The following is a 16,590-nucleotide window of genomic DNA, read 5'->3' as shown; positions in this document are numbered from 1 at the left end:
CCTGGGGGAACCTTGAGCAGCTCCAGCAGAGCTCAGCTCAAGTGCTCCAGTCCCTGCCGGAGCTTCACTGGGAGCACTCGTGTCCTACCTCATCACCTCGGACAGAACAGGAGCTGAGGGGAGATCTTCTGCTTCTGCAACTGCCTGAAAGGAGCTTGGAGCCAGGGGCGGTCGGGCTCTGCTCCCCAGGAACAAGCGCCAGGAGCAGAGGAAACGGCCTCAAGTTGCACCAGGGGAGGTTGAGGTTGGATGAGGTTCTTAGGACATGAGGCAGTGCCGGGGCTGGGTTATGGATGGACTTGATTTTAAAGGTCTTTTCCAGCCAAAATGTTTCTATGATTCTGTCTCAATGTCCCACCTCCCAAGTCTTTAATCTGCGCTTTATTAGCTTTAATCTCAGTATATAAAGCCAAATAATTTCAGGGAAAGAATAAGACTACACGAGGAACTGGAGAGACAAGTAACAGTCAGTTCATGGACTGGGAATGAGTCAGACTGGGGAGCCTTTTGCTCCCAGGCACTGTCGGTTCACAGTGATACAAAGGATCTCCAGACCCAGCAAAGAGCTGATGGATCGAAGACGGCAGAGCTGCAACCGTCCAGCTGTGTTTAGGTAGGACCACCTTGATTTAAAAGTCTCCCTGAGGTGCAGAGGCCGGTGGGATTTCCCAGTAACGGTGCTGGGAGGAGATGAAGCTGCCACTGATGAGTCCGGAGTGAGCGGCCGTCAGCTGGGAAGCCGAGCGCTGCTCCGCACTGGCTCAGTCGCCTTGTTTCACCAGGACATCAGACAAGTCCTCTGTGTTCTTCAGCTGCAGATTCTGGGAGTAGGAAAGTAAAGGTAAGTTCAACCAAACCGGACTCTTTGAGTCTGGAGGCCCGGCATAAAAAACAAATAAACAAACCAAAAACCCCAACCAACAAACAACAAAACCCAACAAAACCACACGATGAAGATTCAGAACAACCCCAAGCCCTGTCTGTCACCGTCCCATCGGCTGTTGCTTCGGAGTCTGAAACACTCACAGCACTTAGAACAACACCAAGCAATGAAGTGCTCGCCCCTCTGCTGGCAGACTCACAGACAAGGGAGGACAGACAGCAGTTAGGCTGGAAATGCTGTGAGTGCTTAACCCCAGGCTGCTGTTCCCAGCGCACCAGCCTGATTTGTGTTCCCTGGAAGAAAACAGCCCCCATACCCGGCGCCTCTCACCATGAGCTTCCCCCGTGCGCTGTGCTCACCTTCTCGTTCGCCAAATGCAGGAGGCAGAGGAAGGCCAAGGGGACAGAGAGGTTTTTGGCCATCACCAGCGGCAGCCTGCGCAAGAGACGGGAGGGGGTTACCGCAGCCCGACAGATGGCGTCGCCAAAGATCAGCTCTCCCTCAGGGATCTTGTTTTCTCTACATCTCCCTTCCCGCTAGCAAAGAATTCACCAAGCTGAACACAAGCTGTAGCTCCCCCACGCAAACTCCGAGAGCAAGAGAAGAGATTTATTTCTCTTTCCCTGTCAGGTTGTTATAGACACAGCAGAGGTCGGCATTTGCCCCCCAGCTCAGCTGAAATGTCCCCATCTTCAGTCCAACCTCTTTTTTGGGGCTCTCTACCTGTGAAGCAGGTCCTTTGCGAGGCCACTGAGTGTCTTCTCACCCACTACCACCGATGTCTCCTCTTCCTCTGCATCTCCTTTCTGTTTAGCAAAAACACAGACACTGCTGAGGCTGATTTTGCTCTCCAGTACTCAGAGAAAAACCAAGGCATCCAGAGAGGAATTGCTGCTAAACCTGCCCAAGACCATCTCTGCAGGAGTTAAATGTGGTTACCTGCAGGGGGTTCTCTTAATCTCAGGCCTATTGAGGTATCTGGCTCCCCTGCACTCACCTCTGTCGCTGCTTCTGTCTTCTGTCCGTCCGTCAAGAGGTTCCACGTCTCTGTTTTCAACCTCTTCACGTCCATTTTCTTGGCTGTCTTTGCATAAGGAATCATTATCTTATTGACCTGAGGAAAAGGAGCCCAGGTTTAGCTGAGAGTAACCAAGCAGAAGCAGAATTATCCTCGATCAGAACCACAGGAACAATCAAATATGGTTCTCTTGGGGAACAATGGTGAATTCTATCTGACTGCTAAACCTTTGATTTTTAATTCCTTCCTCTTACGCAAGGGTTCATCTGGGAATAAAGCGTCCAGCAGCAAACCCAGGAGATCCCGCACCAGGGAAACTGCTGTCTCAGGACTCAGAACCACCCGAGGTTTAAGTTCTGCTCCAGACCTGCCCAGCGAGCAGCTCGATGACAACACGCGTCCTCACCTTCTGCGGCTCAGCAACGAGGTTCAGCTCTCCATACGTCGTGATATCGATATCGCCAACAACCCTGCTTAATTCAGTCTCTCGACCCTCCGGGTGGGCGGTGAGGTTGAACACCCCAGCCTGGCCCACGAATTCAACAAGGTCATGATCATCGTCACTGTCTGTGGCCTGATGGAGAAGAGATCCAGCAGTGAAGCCACTCAGAGACATTTTTGAGAAGCCAGAGATGTCCCACACTGGGATAACAAGAGCACAGCGGGGTGGTGACACCTGTCCAGCTTCCCAATGGAACAAGTTCTTATTTAGCCTCTTAGGCTGGACTAAGCCTAAACCCAAGGGAGATCTAGAGCGCAGGATATCAGAAGACTGTTCTACACAAAAAGATAAGAGACGAGGGCTCTCCTGCTGAGACTTGTCACAAACACACAGAAGGCAGCTCTGGCCTGGTGGAAAGTTGAAGCTTTGTAAGAAATCTGCTTCAACAAGAACTTGAAACAACTGGGAGTAAATCTCACTGTGCAGAGATGACTGCAATGGCATTCAGTCCTGTTTTAGGACACAAGGATATGGAAAAGGCTGGGATGGAGTTTCTGCAGCGAACTGGCTGGCAAACACCAAAAGCAGAGTTTAGTTATTAGTTCGTCATTAGTGAGGGGACAGAGCAGAGACTCCTACAGCTTTGTCGTAATCTTCAGCACCAGTTCTTTCTCCCTAGTAATTAATTCTAGACACAGATTCTTCCTAAATTATTCCAATCAAATGCAGGCAACAGAAAGAAATCTCCTTGTTCCTGTTACCTGCATTGCAGGGCAGAAATTGGAGGTGTCGTTGGGGTTGTTGTAATCGTACTCGCCGATCTCTTCTTCATAATCCATCAAGCTGTCCGGCTTAGACGTCCTGCGGACCTATGGATAAAAAAAAAAAGGGGTGAGGAAAGGAAAAAAAACACTAAATACTTCCCCTTGTTCCTTCATCCATCCCCAGCCTGCTCTTCCTCCTCCTTCTTACCTTAACAGAAGGTTTGAGGAACAGCTGGACCATGTTGCTGGGGTCATAGTTAAAGTCTGGGGGAAGTGTGGTGCTCCTCACATTCTGGCCTTCCAGAATGGATTTGGCAAGAGTTATCGCTGCCTGGGGAAGGTAAGAAATGCTGTTACCCACGAGCTATCCACTACTCGAAAGATTAATGTGCAAATAAGTGGTTTGAACACAGAGTTTTGTTTGAAAGGGGGAAAGTTCTGAGATGTCTCCAAAGAGGAAACCCACACCGGTCCAGTCAGTGCAGCCGGTGGTTTCTGCTCAGCACCCCGGGACCCGCAGCATCTCTTGGGCTGCCAGGGCACAAGCCAGGAAGAATCCAGCCTGATTCTCCACCCCAAGGTTGGTAAAACTCTTTGCTTTTAACTCAACATGGAGTCAGAAGGCTCTGCACCAAAAAACTGGGCTTACAGACCTGGTTTCATGGAGTATAAGACGAGTCATTTGCCAACAACAGTTCCAAGTCAGACTGATCCAGCAAAAGAGAGAGCAGGAAGCAGCAGAGACTCCGCACGTACCTTGGTCCTACGGAAATGCGCATTGAAGTCAATATCCTCATCGAAGTTTATTTCAAATGCTGTCTTTGCATTCCTTTTCTTGGTCTCTTTTTCAGAGTTGGTATCTGCTGCAGGAAGGAAGAAAACTGTCAGGGCTTGGTGACAGGTAAGGACAACGAGCTTGCTTCCAACTTGAGCATCTGCTCCACACAGAGAAGTCACCGACAAGGACTTCGCCTTTTGTTATGGGAAAGCAATTGGTGTTGCTCTCAGCTTCCTGCTTAAAATGGATTTGTAGCTTTGTATAGAAGCAGAAAGTGCAATTTAATCTGCAGTTTTTACACAGAAAGTGGGAAACGACAGGAAGAGCTGTGTTAGTGTCACCTATTGCTGCATTGAGAGACACCCTCAGCTCTGAGCATCATAAACAAACCCAAAAAACAGAGGATCCACAAGTGACCGAGAGCCTTCGTGGTGTCAGAACTCAGTCCTGCTTTTCCTCAGGCTAGAAAAGAACCACGTGGGCTTGTCTCGCTCTCTGTCCCTATTTTGCGACTCAGATGCTACCCATCTCCGAAGGTAAGCAGGACCTGGCAGTCGTGTACAAGCTGCCATCTCTGAATACATACATCTGTGTCGAGGTTTGAAACGCCAGTGATCCGGGCCGGCCCACATGGAGAGAGTTCGGGGGCTGAAGTAGGAATATTCCCCCGGTTTCATGGAGAGATGATGGCACATGGTCTCGATGTCTCCGTCTCCCAGAGAAACCACATCGGTTCTGCAAAGAGCACACGTTGCTCAGTGAAATCATCCTAGGACTCCTGCTCTTTAATCAGTGAATGGTACGGGGGGTGTTGTTTGTCTGGAGTCTGCTGAAAAACAGAGGTGGATTTGCCAAAGGCAAATCCTTCGGCTGGAAACTGGGCAGCGGAGCGAGCAGACAAGCTCACTTTGGGGAAATGTGACGACATGAAAAGTTTCTCTTGGAGGGCAGAGATGTTACTGTAACACATTCCTGAAACTTGAGCAGAAATTCAGCTATAGCCAGATGGGAAACATACACAGCAAATTAAAGATTCCCCAGAGAGCTGCCAGTTGTTGCTTGCTATCGAAGCCCAGCTACAGATTTTCAGTGACTACTTACGTCTTGCTGTTGCAGACTGTTTCAAAGGAGGTGAGTTTTCCTGTGAATTCCCCAGCCTTGTCTGCTTCTGTGCTCCTGGGCGAGTCACAATTGAAGTCGTCATCTGGCAGTGGGGCAGCACAGTCTTCCACATCGCTGTCTACCTCCGCATTCATATCGAACGCTAGGTCGCTCTTCTTAAATTTATCCAACAGGGCTGACACGGACTGCAGGAGAAGAAAGCGCTCAGGAAAAGAAATTGCAGGGTGTCAATGGTCCTGCAGCCTGGCGTATCTTGGAGATCGCTTTGGAGGTGAGCACAGAATCCGGCTCAAATATCTCACCTGGCACAGAGCTACCCAACGTACCTCATCGTGAGATTCAGCATCCCACTTGGTAAACTGGAAACCAGCCAGCGAAGAGCAGATGGGGAGTTTTTCAACGCACTGTTGTAGCAGGGCTAGAGTCAGGGAGAGCAAGGGAGAGATATTAAATACAGGATGAAGTAACCAGCACTTAAAACAAGTGCCAGGGATTAAATCATTCTTAAAGCCACACAGGTAGGCAGCCCTTCTTGCACATAGGGCACTGCAGGGCTCACTGCAGAAGCAGTCGGGCTCATTTCTCAGCAGAAAGGAAGAGTTCAGTTGCTGCCCTAACTCAAGGGTGGGCATAACACTGGGAATCATGTCAGAGCAGCAGGGTTTGGTAGGAGGCACAGGCTCAAAATGCTCTCAGAAGGTCAGTCCTTGACCTGGAGCACTCTAATCTCAACTGCTGCACAGCTCAGATCACGTATTTGCTGTGTGATGGATCTCCCAGAGGTTAAGCTACACAGAGTGATCTAAAACCTACAAAGGTCTTGTTTTCCCAGCAACAAGTCTCAGCTTGATCAGGATCAGAGCAGTGGTAGCACAGGTAAAGCTGGCTGAGATGAAAATGAGCACGCTTGGGAGATGAAAAGGTTCAAAAGGCCTGGACAGGTCCCTTTGCTTAGTGATTATTGGCACTTACACTTTAAATCTGTCACATTCACAGGATCAGAGTTTGGCAACGTGGGCGTCTCTGAAGAAGGGAGAGGGACGATGTGCGAGTCAAAGAGGAGCTTGCTATGGCAGCCTTGGGTGCGCAGCCCCGTGAGGAAAATGCCGGCTGTGCTGCACTCATCAAACGATGCAGCTGTTTTCTGGAACATGGGATCAACCTACAGGTAAGGAAGCAAGCGGAGAATCAAGGAATGGAGTAGATGGAGGAGGTGAAGCAGGTCTCTGTGGGAAATTTTCAAGCACAGATCTGAAGTGAAAACAACCCATGCATCTTTTTCAGTGAGGAGAGACCTCTTGCAGCTTCCTCACACAGAATATATGTGACTAGGAACGATCTTGCTACAATAGCAGAATTCACAGACGTGCGTGTGAATGTTAGAGCCCAAGAGAGGAACGCACAATAAAGAAAACAATAGAAATGAGAAAGAGGAGGCGATGTTTCCTTTCCTCCACCAGAACGCAGCTGGTACAGCAGCCCCCCCTCCACCCACCTCACATCTGCGATTGGCTTCTGACACGTTGATGTTATTCAAGTTCTGCTCGATGGTTTTGAATGAGTGTTTTTTCTTTGTCTGCACTCTCTTGACAGTCTCAGGAGCCGCACTGTGCTCTAAAAGGAAAACAAGAACAAGTTACACTTAGAAAACTTGCTGAAATACTGTACGGCGGGATAGCTCAATTTTTTTGGTACCAAAACCACAAAAAACCCTGGTGGGCATGAAGTTACACAGTTATCTATTAGCATAAACCACCAAGATTTCATTGGCTGGATGCTCCTTTTTTTTAATCCATTCTATTTTATCTTAGCAACACATTTGTGTTTCAAAGCAAAGGACAGCAAAGCATGAGGCACTTCATTCTTTATATTTCAGTTTAGGCCAACTTTGGTTTGCATTCAAATCTGACAGGCTAAATAATTAAATACAGGACTGAGCAACAGATTCAGGTTCTTAGATCTCAAGGACTCGGGCAAAGTAATTTGGGATTTCCCAGCTGTGTGGGAATAAGGGAGAAGAACTGAAAATACACTTGAGCGACTGCAGCTGGGGTGTAGAAAAACACATACATCACACTAATTGTTGCTCAGTCTTGTGTTTAGATGACAGGCCTGTGAAAGTCTTAAAGGCGCCTTATCAAGCTTCCTTGAAATTCTTCTAGGTGAAGATCAAAGCAGTGCGTTAAACTGCCCCCGCGTGAATCCCTAATATACAGGTAAAATGAGGTTTGTGGTTCTTCTAAACAAGGACTGAACTAAACAGCGCCTGCATTTCTGCTTGTGTGACCTCTGCCCAGGAAGCTGAGGTGCTTTTCTTTCAGAGATCCGCTGGTTAGCGAGGCAATGAAAAGAAATTTGCTCTTTGTGCTGCATCTGTGGTTTGCGGTTGTTCCTGTGACCTGCCTGTGTTGGCTCACACACCAGCTCTTGAAAAATGAAGTTAGTGGTACCCTCCTAGATGTACAAAATGTTTCGAAATTCACCAGTGCTATGTAAGTATACGAACATTTCTCTTACACGCAGGTAGAAGAACAGCTTAATAGAACATAAATAATTAGCACACCTTCCTCTGGGCTGTCCACGTTTTGTGTAGGGGTCGAGTCCTTGCCCAAGCCTCCAAGCACTTTGTAGGTGTCTGCGTGGACAACGTCCACGCGCATGGCATAAATCTTCGCGCTGGCATCGAGTGTGCCAGCCGCCACCTGCCAGGAGCAACAAAAGGTGCAATTTTTAGTTATAAAGGTAAAAAGTGTCATCTAGAAGACACAAATGCAGAAGACAAGCTGCAGACCGTACTTCTGAATGCTCTGTGTTACCAGGAAAATTGTGAACAACTAGAGAAGCAGAAAAGTGCAGGTTTGCATCTGCCAAGAGCCTCTTTCCTTCATGCTGCCTTTTGGGTTCCTCCTCTTGGTATTATACTATTTTCCTAAATTACAAAGTCAAAACAGGTCAAGCGGAAGAGTTGCCAAGGATCTTTTTGATTGCAGACCCCCCAGAAGGTGAAGGACCCCTCACTGAAAACCTGTGCACTGATGCCCATCCCTTCCTCAGTTTCATCAACCACTGTGAGGCCATGTTCACATGTTTTTTCATCTAAGAATCCAGTTTTCCCTCCCAGCATCAATGAACTATTAAAGTGAGTCTTTGCCCTGGCAAGTTCTTATTCTGATCCCTCCAAGATCAAATTTAGCACAGGAGTTTGCCACATTCACTTCCTTTCTTTTCCAGCCTTGTTTTGTTACTAGTTACAACACCCAGTATTTACCTCAGAAGCCTCACAATTCTTATTTTTAAACAAGCTCTTTGGAAAGACCGTAACTGAAAGTATTCAGCCTTTAATTTCTGTGGTACAAAGGGATTCAACACTAAGCTTCTGCAAAAAGTGGCTGTGATGCCTCTAGCAGGTATTTTTAGTTACCTTCAGCATTATTTGAGGTTTGTTGTTGACAAAACCTTAGGATAAATGCCAGTTGGAAACAAAGCACCACCGTGACCAGGCAGCTAAAGACTCACCTTGAAATTGGTCAGTTCAGAGTTTCTTTGCTTGAGGATTTCATTCATATAGTCTATCAGGTGTAAGCCAAAGGCGTTCTTCGTGGTGATTTTCTGAAATAAAACACAGGTCAGAACAGATCCTCTGGCAAATGACACCTGTCAAAACTGTGTGAACCCTCATCCCACAGGGATATTTACAGGACTTAGGGGATACATCTCTGTTATGAGGACAGGCTGAGAGAGTTGGGGTGTTCAGCCTGGAGAAGAGAAGCTCTGGGGAGAACTTATTGCACCTTTCTGGACTTAAAAGAGGCTGATAAGAAAGATGGAGACAGAGTTTTGAGTGGGGCCCGTTGCAATAGGACAAGGGTGATGGTTTTAAAGAAGGAGAGATGCAGGCTAGATAAAAGAAATTGTTGGCCCTGAGGGTGGTGAGAGTCTGGCCCAGGTTGGCCAGAGAGGTGGTGGATGAACCATCCCTGGAGACATCCCAGGCCAGGCTGGACGGGGCTCTGAGCAACCTGAGCTGGTGAAGATGTCCCTGCTCATGGCAGGGGTGGCACTGGGGGAGCTGGGAAGGTCCCTTCAACCTAAACCATTCTGTGACTCTATGATACAGCCCCTGACACATATTATTTTGCTACCACTGGGAAGGCAGCAACAGAAACCCAGATCTGGCCATGGCTTGGATCAGGGGGCTTAGAAGAAGAATAACTGTGTATCCATGGCTCAAGGAGTTTAAAATCCCTCACAGCCTTACAATCAGGGCTGGGATAAGTAGTGTGTGCAGGACCACGATCAGGAGTTCTCCCCACATGTGTCCCCACTCACGTTCTCGGTGGAGAGCTTGAGGCAGGTGGTGTAGTGCTCCGAGATCTGGGCATTGGTCCACTGGGGGAGGGCCGGCTGCCATGCCTCCACGTGCCTGGGGGGGACACGCTGCTTTGGGGACCCTCCTCCGCTGTGTACCCCATCACAACCCTTTGCGATCCCTCACAGTCCGTCAGGATCCCTCATAACCCCTCAGAGTCCCTCACAATCCCTCATAACCCTCTAGAATCCCTCACAATCCCCCACATCCCCTCATAGCTCCGCACAACCCCTCACAGTCACTCACGATCCCTCATAACCCCTCAGAGTCCCTCACATCCCCTCATAGTCCCTCAGGATCCCTCATAATCCCTCACAGTCCCTCATACCGGCCCGCCCGTACCTGGGGAGCGGCGACGCGACGATCTGAGGCGAGTCGACGTTGCCGAGCCGCAGATCGGCAGCCTTAGAGCGCCGGCGCTGCAGCCTCTCCCGTTCATCATCGTTCCCGGGGCACTCTGCCAGCACGGGGGTGCCGAGTGCCCGCGGGGCGGGGGACGCGACCGGGACCCGCTGGGGTGTCCTGACGCTCATCCCGACAGCGGCGAGCGGGCCTATCCCTCACCTCCCCAAGGGCGCGCCACCGCCCCGCCCACTCCTCGCTTATCCGCCAATCACCGCGCGGCTCGGCCGCCCGACGACCAATGGGACGCGCAGAACTCCGCCTCCCCCATCCCGCCCCGTCGCATTTGAATCGCCGCGCGCCCTAGCAGCGCGCATGCGCCGAGGCGTAACGGCTGCGGCGGTGGGCGGGGTGAGTCCCCTCAGCCCGCCCGGGGCGGGAGGTTGTTCTGGCAGCGGTTCCTGTCAGGGACCGGCAGCTTTCCCGCCTCGGTGCCCCCGGGTTGCGTCCTGAGGGGCGGCACCCGCCTCCGGGGGTGCCCGGGCCACTATTGCAGCGGTTAACCGCGGGCAAAGCCCGCCTCGGAGGAGGAAAAGCCGCCAGAGCTGCCCCGCTGAGGTACTGCCCGCCCCCTCAGCCGCTCTCCGCCGTCTGTGGGTCCTTGTGATTCCCCCCTACCGGAGGCCGTGTCTGTGTGGAAGTACCCCCGGGGCCGTGTGCCTGGCCCTTCACTTGTCTCTGCAGGGCCCCAGGGTGCTCCAGGTACCTCCTGGTGCTCCCCCAACCCCTCTATACACTGTTTGTTCTTCCCCAGAGCTCTCTGTGTTCGTTTCTATGCGCCCTGTGGCCCTTCAGGTGGTTTTTGGTGTGTTATCTGAGCCCTCGGTGTGTTCAGAAGCCACTCTGTGGGTTTTTCGGTACACCAGAAGGGTGGTGGAGGATTCTTGGTGTTTAGTCTCAGGATCAGGTGTTATCCCCAGTCCCTCCAGCCCTGGATCGCTCCATCCCACCCAGTACAGCCGCATTTCTCCAAAGGGCTGTGGGGCATTGGAACAGGCTGCCCAGGGCACTGCTGGAGTCACCATCCCTGGAGGGTTGGACAGATGGACATGAGGTTCTCAGGACATGGGGCAGTGCCAGGTGTGTGGCAATGCTTGGACTCAGTGGTCTTAAAGGTCTTTTCCATCTGGAATGATTCAATGATACTCCCAGGAAGATGCTCTGCAGGAGCGGGTCGCAGCTCTTTGCTCTCCCTGTGGTGCTGGAGGCAGAGATGGATCAGTGGGGAAGCCAATAATGCGTCCTAAAAGCAATTTTCTCTTGTTCTGCCCCCAGGGCAGCCTGTTTTTGTGTGCAGCACCCCATGAAGACAAGAAGGTTCCCTCATATTTTCATCTGATCTTTTCACCCGTTTCCACGATCCTTAGTAGATGCGGCCAGTTATCTGTATGGCTTTGGTTTCTAGCAGGGAAGGTTTGCTGGGGAAAGCTGTTTCTCCTCAAATTTCTATTTTCCCAACAGTGCTGTGTCCTGGTGCATCTGATTCGAGGAGTCCTGATTACAGTACCTGGGCTACAGGCAGAAGAGACAACTCTTTGCTTTAGTAGGGAGAGTAGTTTGGGCTGAGTTATGTGCTTATGGCAAGGCTGCGTGATGGGGAAAATAAAGTTGAAGGGAAGAGCAGCCTTTTTTCTAGTGCTACCACATGGTCGAGAAGCTTTTCCAGCCAGTATTTCGCAGCTGTCATCGCCCTGAGGAGGACGAAGCAGCAGTTGCCCCAATAATTCTTGTGGGATTTAAGTACTGGGGGCTGCAACATTGCTGCAGTTTGAGATCTTGAGTTCTTTCTGACTGTGAATTGCTTTTCCAGCCTCAACCACTGGATGGGGCAGGAGGAAAATATAATACGTGATTTGATGTGAACTGCGTTCCTCAATTGGAAAGACGTGGTGTTCTCCGCTGAGCCAGCCCTGGCAGCATCCTGCCTGCTCCCTGTGCAGAGCAGCCAAGGGATCACTGTGCCATGATCTGCATTCTGACTCCAGCCACCCCAAAAATGGCAAAAAAAAGAAACTGGAGACTGGTGTCTGCTCCTAAGTGCAGCTCAAGCACCCCAGAGGCCCAGGGTGCTTCTAAAAGCCACAAGACTTGTGTGGGGTTTGTCATTTTGCTCCTTTTTTCCCCAAATAACTTGGGGTCTGGTCTCTTCCCTCATCTGCTCTGGTTGTGCCAGACTAAAACTGTAAAACCCAGCTTATGCTTGGTGACGTGTATTCTTGTGATCAAAAGCCTCATACTAAGCTTTTAATGGCTGTTGTAAATCAATATCTCCAACTATACATCCAAGATGAAAGGCTGAAGGAGCTATGAAGGTTTTTAATGTCCAAATAAATTACTCCTGCCGTGGCAATAGGAATGTGTGGAGTATTTGATTATTCCCAGCCATTAGTGATGCCGGTGAGGACAGAAATATTTGCGCTCTGCGTTTAACTGGAAATTAAGAGAATGTATCACTTCGTGACAGGACCTTTTAGGAATGGCTGCTCCCTGTTGATCAGCTCCAGGACTAATTAATCACTGGCAGGACTTTGGGAAACTTGATTTACAACTCAGACCTGCTGGTGGATGTTCACCGGAGGATTCTCCTGCTCTTGGAGGGAATGCTGGAGGCTCATATAAGGTTTGCTTTGGGAGCTGAGAAAAATAATATAAGAGGGAAATCGGGCTCTCTGCCCATCAGGCAGCAACTGCTGCCGGTACTTTTCCACTATGCTGGGGCTGTGGGGGATTTTGGGGTGCCAAACACCACAGGGGGGTATCTCCTGGTGCTAGAGGGGGGTGGGAAGTTTAGGAAAAAAAGAGTAGGAAGGGGGCAAGCAGTTTGCCTGCTGCAGCTGTCGTGATGGCCTTGAAGCCTTGTTGGTTGCGTCTGTGGAACCGCTGAGCTGCTTGGCAGGTCCCAGGATGGGATGTGCTGACAACTCTGGACCCACAACACGGGTAGCGTAGCAACAAGGATCTTCCCTGGCTGCAAGGCTTAAAAATAGAGCCGGGGAGCATGGAACTTGTACCCTTCTGCGGTTGCCAGGACCTCTGCCCCCCTCACGAGCATCAGATCTCGCTTAACTCGGGGGGTGCTCACCCGTGGTGATGGGGCTGCTGGAAGTTTGGTTTCTGTGTGGGTTTGGGGTGCTTCTGTATGCATGCAGGTGTCTGGGGACCCTGCTATAGTGGCTGGGGCTGTGAATGCCACACAAGCAGGGTTTCCTCTTGTTGAACCCCTCTATAAACTAAAGATTATCTGGTAATTTCCGTGTGCTGGGGCAGATACCACAGGAGCATTTATTAACCCACTGGTGCTATTCTTATGCAAACAACTGTAGCTCATCTCAGTAACAAAAGGGAATTTAATACCAGCTCTGCTGCTGACAGTGACCAGGAAGGCGCTTGCTTTTGGTTCCTAGTGCAGATTATTTTTGCAGACGTTCACCCCAGGGTCAGCCTCACAGTCTGACGTGCCCTTTTGAGTGCGTTGTCTGCTTTCAGCCTTGTTATTGCTACAGAGCTACTTCTGGTCGTGCTCGTACCTCGGGGCATGAAGAAGGGGTTGAAACCTCAGCAGAGGTAAATGGTTTGATTTCTCAAAGGTCCTAGTAGGAAGGCGTGTTTGCTGTGCAGCCTTCCTGCGCCCTGGCTCAGCCCTACGTCTGAAAGGGCTGTAACAAAGGCTGCACTAAAACAATTTTGATCTTTTTATCCCTTTAGAGAGTGCGTCTCTGAGTGCTGGCCCTGGGGAAGGCCAGTGTGCGAAGGACCATCCCTCAGGGCTCCAGAGCTCGGGATGTCCCACTGACTTCTCCCTTTGCAGGCACTGCGGTAAGCAGTGACGGTCGGACCTTTTGTGCTCTAATTTTTTGTGCTTTATCACCAGGTAGAGCACCGGTGCTATAAAATCTGGGATTTCACAACCCCGGTAATGGCTGCAAACTCAAATATAAAAATAACTCCTCAAGCACAGTGATGTGTCAGCCATCGGTAGCACAGTCACACTGCGGGCTGGCACTTCCAGCTTGAAAAGTCCTCAAGGTCCCGATGGAGCAATCAGGATAAGATTGTGGGCTCGAAAGCAGATGAGGGGTGTGATGAGCTGTAAATCCTCTCGAGCTGCTGAGCCCGGCAGCAGCAAGATGAAACTGTGCCTCTCCCCAGCTTTGGGCTGTGCCCACACGATGGCTCATGTTGTTCTTGGCAACTTTCCCTTACAAGCGAAAGGAAGAAAAATGGGCAGGCTGGTCTGGACGCAACCACCAGCCCCGGAGAATTACACCGGCAATCATTTCTGACTGCAGGAACCTGCTGCAGAGATGCTGGATGGTCTGACTGTGTCAGTGGCTTGTTAATGCAGCTGAATTTATTGTGTAATTTAGGCCTTTTAGCAGTTTGAAATTATTATTTTAAACTAGGTTGGTGCTTGTGAATGAGAGGCTGGTGGAAGAGCCAACAGTGGGGACACAGGACCTGGATCTCTGAGGGCAAACTCAGTGATGCCCCCAATCCTGGGGGAGATCGGTGAGACCCTGAGTCCTTGTGCCAACCAGATGGGTGTTTTTGGAGGTGCTAAAGCCTTTGAGGGTGCCCTGTGCTGGGGGGAGAGGGTAACAGTTTGCTGAGCAGGAACACTTGCATCCCCATGTTTCCCTGCTTGCACAGAGCACGGCCAAGTCCTTGCGAGGAGGATTTTGTTGCCAGATCCTGAGCGAGCATCTCAGAGCAGAGCTGCTCTGGAGGACATTGGCTCCATCCCTCCAGTGACTCACAAGTCCCTGGAGATGTGCCCAGTGTGCTTCTTCCCCTGGTTTTATGTCTTCTTTTTTGTGCTGCTGATCAAATCCCAGTGCAGGTTGCGCCTGCTGCTTCTATCCAGGTGTTGAACGCTGTGGGGGTTTTGAGGAGAGGTTTGTAACGCTGAAAAAAGGACAAAGATCTCAACACAAACCCATCTAATGGCACGGTTTGGCTGTGGATATCAATCGCGTCTCTCAGAGACTTAGGACAGACTTTGGGGGTGGTTTGAAGTCGCACACAATTTTTATCTTCTGCTGCGAGATGCCACAAGTGTCACCCAAAGAGGCCCATTCCTCTTTGGCTTGTGGCTTCTAAAATTCCTCAATTTAAATGCAAATTCACAGCCGTTTGATTATGCCATGCATCAGAGAAGCTTTTGGACTGCGAACAGCTTGTAATAATCAACTCTGCGTCCCTCAGTACAGATATTATCTGCTCTTGCAATATCTCAGCAGAAAGCAGAGTGGTTCGGAAAAACCCTCCTTTTCCCTCGTTCTCCTTTCACCTCTGTTGCAAATTGCTCTCATTACCTCCCTGAAACCTTATTAATCAACCTGGACGGCGCAATCTGCTTGGCAATAACAAGAAGAATGTTTTTGGAGGTGCTTTGCATGGTAATGCTCTTCTTGGACTGAAATGTTGCTCTTCAGAATGACTGTGGCTGCAGGAAGGGCTTGTATTTCTTCTTGACACCTTCGTCTTCTGTAATCAGGGTATTTTTTGGGGTTTCTTAAGCCATCATCGCTCTCACCTGCTCCCTTTCCTCAGCTATTTGTGTCTCGCCAATGCGAAGGAAAGCCCTTTTGGTACCAAGAAAACGAAAACTGCACTTAATCCTCATTTCACACTTGCAATTGGATTGTGTTCGTTTTTGAATTGCTGCTGCGGTTCCTCAGATCTTTCATTAGCTCCTGCCAGATTTGTTTACTTCAGTAACAAAACATAATTGCTTGTCTAAACAACCAGGCCATGGTCAAGTGTCTCTAATTCTCCACCCTGTTTGCAGCTGGGAAACCAAAATCTGCAGCAATCTGCCCAGAAATTGAGGTGGGGAGCTCGTAAAGTCCAATAAGAACCTGAAGAATCCACTTTACTCCCTATGTTTTAAACTCAAGTTGTTTCCCTTTAAGCTCTAACTTTGTCTGAGGGATCTACCAGACCATTTGGTGCTATGGAAACCCCGGTTTACACACTGGTGCATAGCCGCAAGCAATTAACTACCTTTAATTTTCATTTTCTGGGGATATTTTTGACTTGTATATTAAGCAAACATTTATGCAAAACACCGTGGAATCCATAAATGTTAATGAAGTTGAACTTGCGTCTTTGCCATAGCAGATAATCAGATTGATGGATTCATAGAAGTCTGCAAAACGTGCTGCGATGGCTGAGAGCCGCTAGAAAAAGACACAAGTATTTTTTATAACCAAAGAGCACATTCTGATGACTTTTATCATGTGTGTGTGCGGGTGCTTTTAGGAACAGCTAAAAACCCTTCTGGGAAAGGTGATACAGTGATGCTGATAAATAAAATGAGCTCTGGTTTGGATTTGGTGTGCTGAATCCTTTTGTAAGGTGGGATCTGCTCTTGGGAAGCGTGTCTGGGAGCAGATGCATAGAGCACAGCACAGTGCGTGACGCTGTTTATTCCTCCCTCCCTTTTGGATGATAAAATAACCCATGAAAATAAATTACAAGGGCTTAATAGACACATGGGACAGGGCCTTTGGCAGTGATGCCAATCAGCTGTGCCTCAGCAGTGCTCCTCTAATTAAAACTGCAAATTATAACCGGCTGGAGCTGATTGCAAGGGCTGGCTGGGTTGGGGGCTTTGCTCTGGGTGGTGACACATGGCTGGTTGCTCCTTATATTCCTATTTTCTCTCCTAACAGGGTGGTGATGCCTTGGAAAACAAGCGGCTGGTAAGTCTTGCGATTTGAGCCTTTCCCGTGCTGTGGAATTGGTGATGTGCGGATGGCTGAATTTTGAGGATTGTCCTTTTTCTTGCTGTAGTGGTGAAACTGCAG

The 16,590-nt window shown here is 49.6% G+C and overlaps 2 protein-coding genes across 9 annotated transcripts in view; one reads left to right on the top strand and one right to left on the bottom strand.

Moving 5' to 3' along the window:
• Nucleotides 1-366: 366 nt before the first annotated feature.
• Nucleotides 367-9,956, bottom strand: NCAPH (non-SMC condensin I complex subunit H). Its single transcript, XM_065856636.2, has 17 exons — nucleotides 9,719-9,956; nucleotides 9,337-9,430; nucleotides 8,524-8,616; nucleotides 7,571-7,709; nucleotides 6,503-6,621; nucleotides 5,980-6,169; nucleotides 5,334-5,425; nucleotides 4,987-5,192; nucleotides 4,472-4,620; nucleotides 3,864-3,970; nucleotides 3,316-3,438; nucleotides 3,105-3,212; nucleotides 2,308-2,475; nucleotides 1,881-1,997; nucleotides 1,607-1,689; nucleotides 1,243-1,318; nucleotides 367-821 (listed from the first exon to the last, which is right to left on the bottom strand). Exons 1-17 carry the CDS (start codon nucleotides 9,907-9,909, stop codon nucleotides 762-764), a joined length of 2,115 nt encoding a protein of 704 aa, XP_065712708.1. The 5' UTR covers nucleotides 9,910-9,956; the 3' UTR covers nucleotides 367-761.
• Nucleotides 9,957-10,133: 177 nt separating this feature from the next.
• LOC136112165 (tetraspanin-15-like) overlaps nucleotides 10,134-16,590 on the top strand; it is an 84,323-nt gene continuing 77,866 nt past the window's right edge. For all 8 annotated transcript variants that reach the window (XM_065856672.2, XM_071799383.1, XM_071799387.1 and 5 more), the window contains exons 1-2: nucleotides 10,134-10,336; nucleotides 16,456-16,485. The gene's annotated coding sequence lies outside the window, so the exon portion shown is untranslated. The remainder of the gene's footprint in view (nucleotides 10,337-16,455; nucleotides 16,486-16,590) is intronic.

The sequence above is a fragment of the Patagioenas fasciata genome, chromosome 26 (assembly GCF_037038585.1).
Source record: "Patagioenas fasciata isolate bPatFas1 chromosome 26, bPatFas1.hap1, whole genome shotgun sequence".
NCBI classification, from domain to species: Eukaryota; Metazoa; Chordata; class Aves; order Columbiformes; family Columbidae; genus Patagioenas; species Patagioenas fasciata.
The sequence above is the reverse complement of the archived record's forward strand: the minus strand, read 5'-3'. Positions and strand labels throughout refer to the sequence as shown.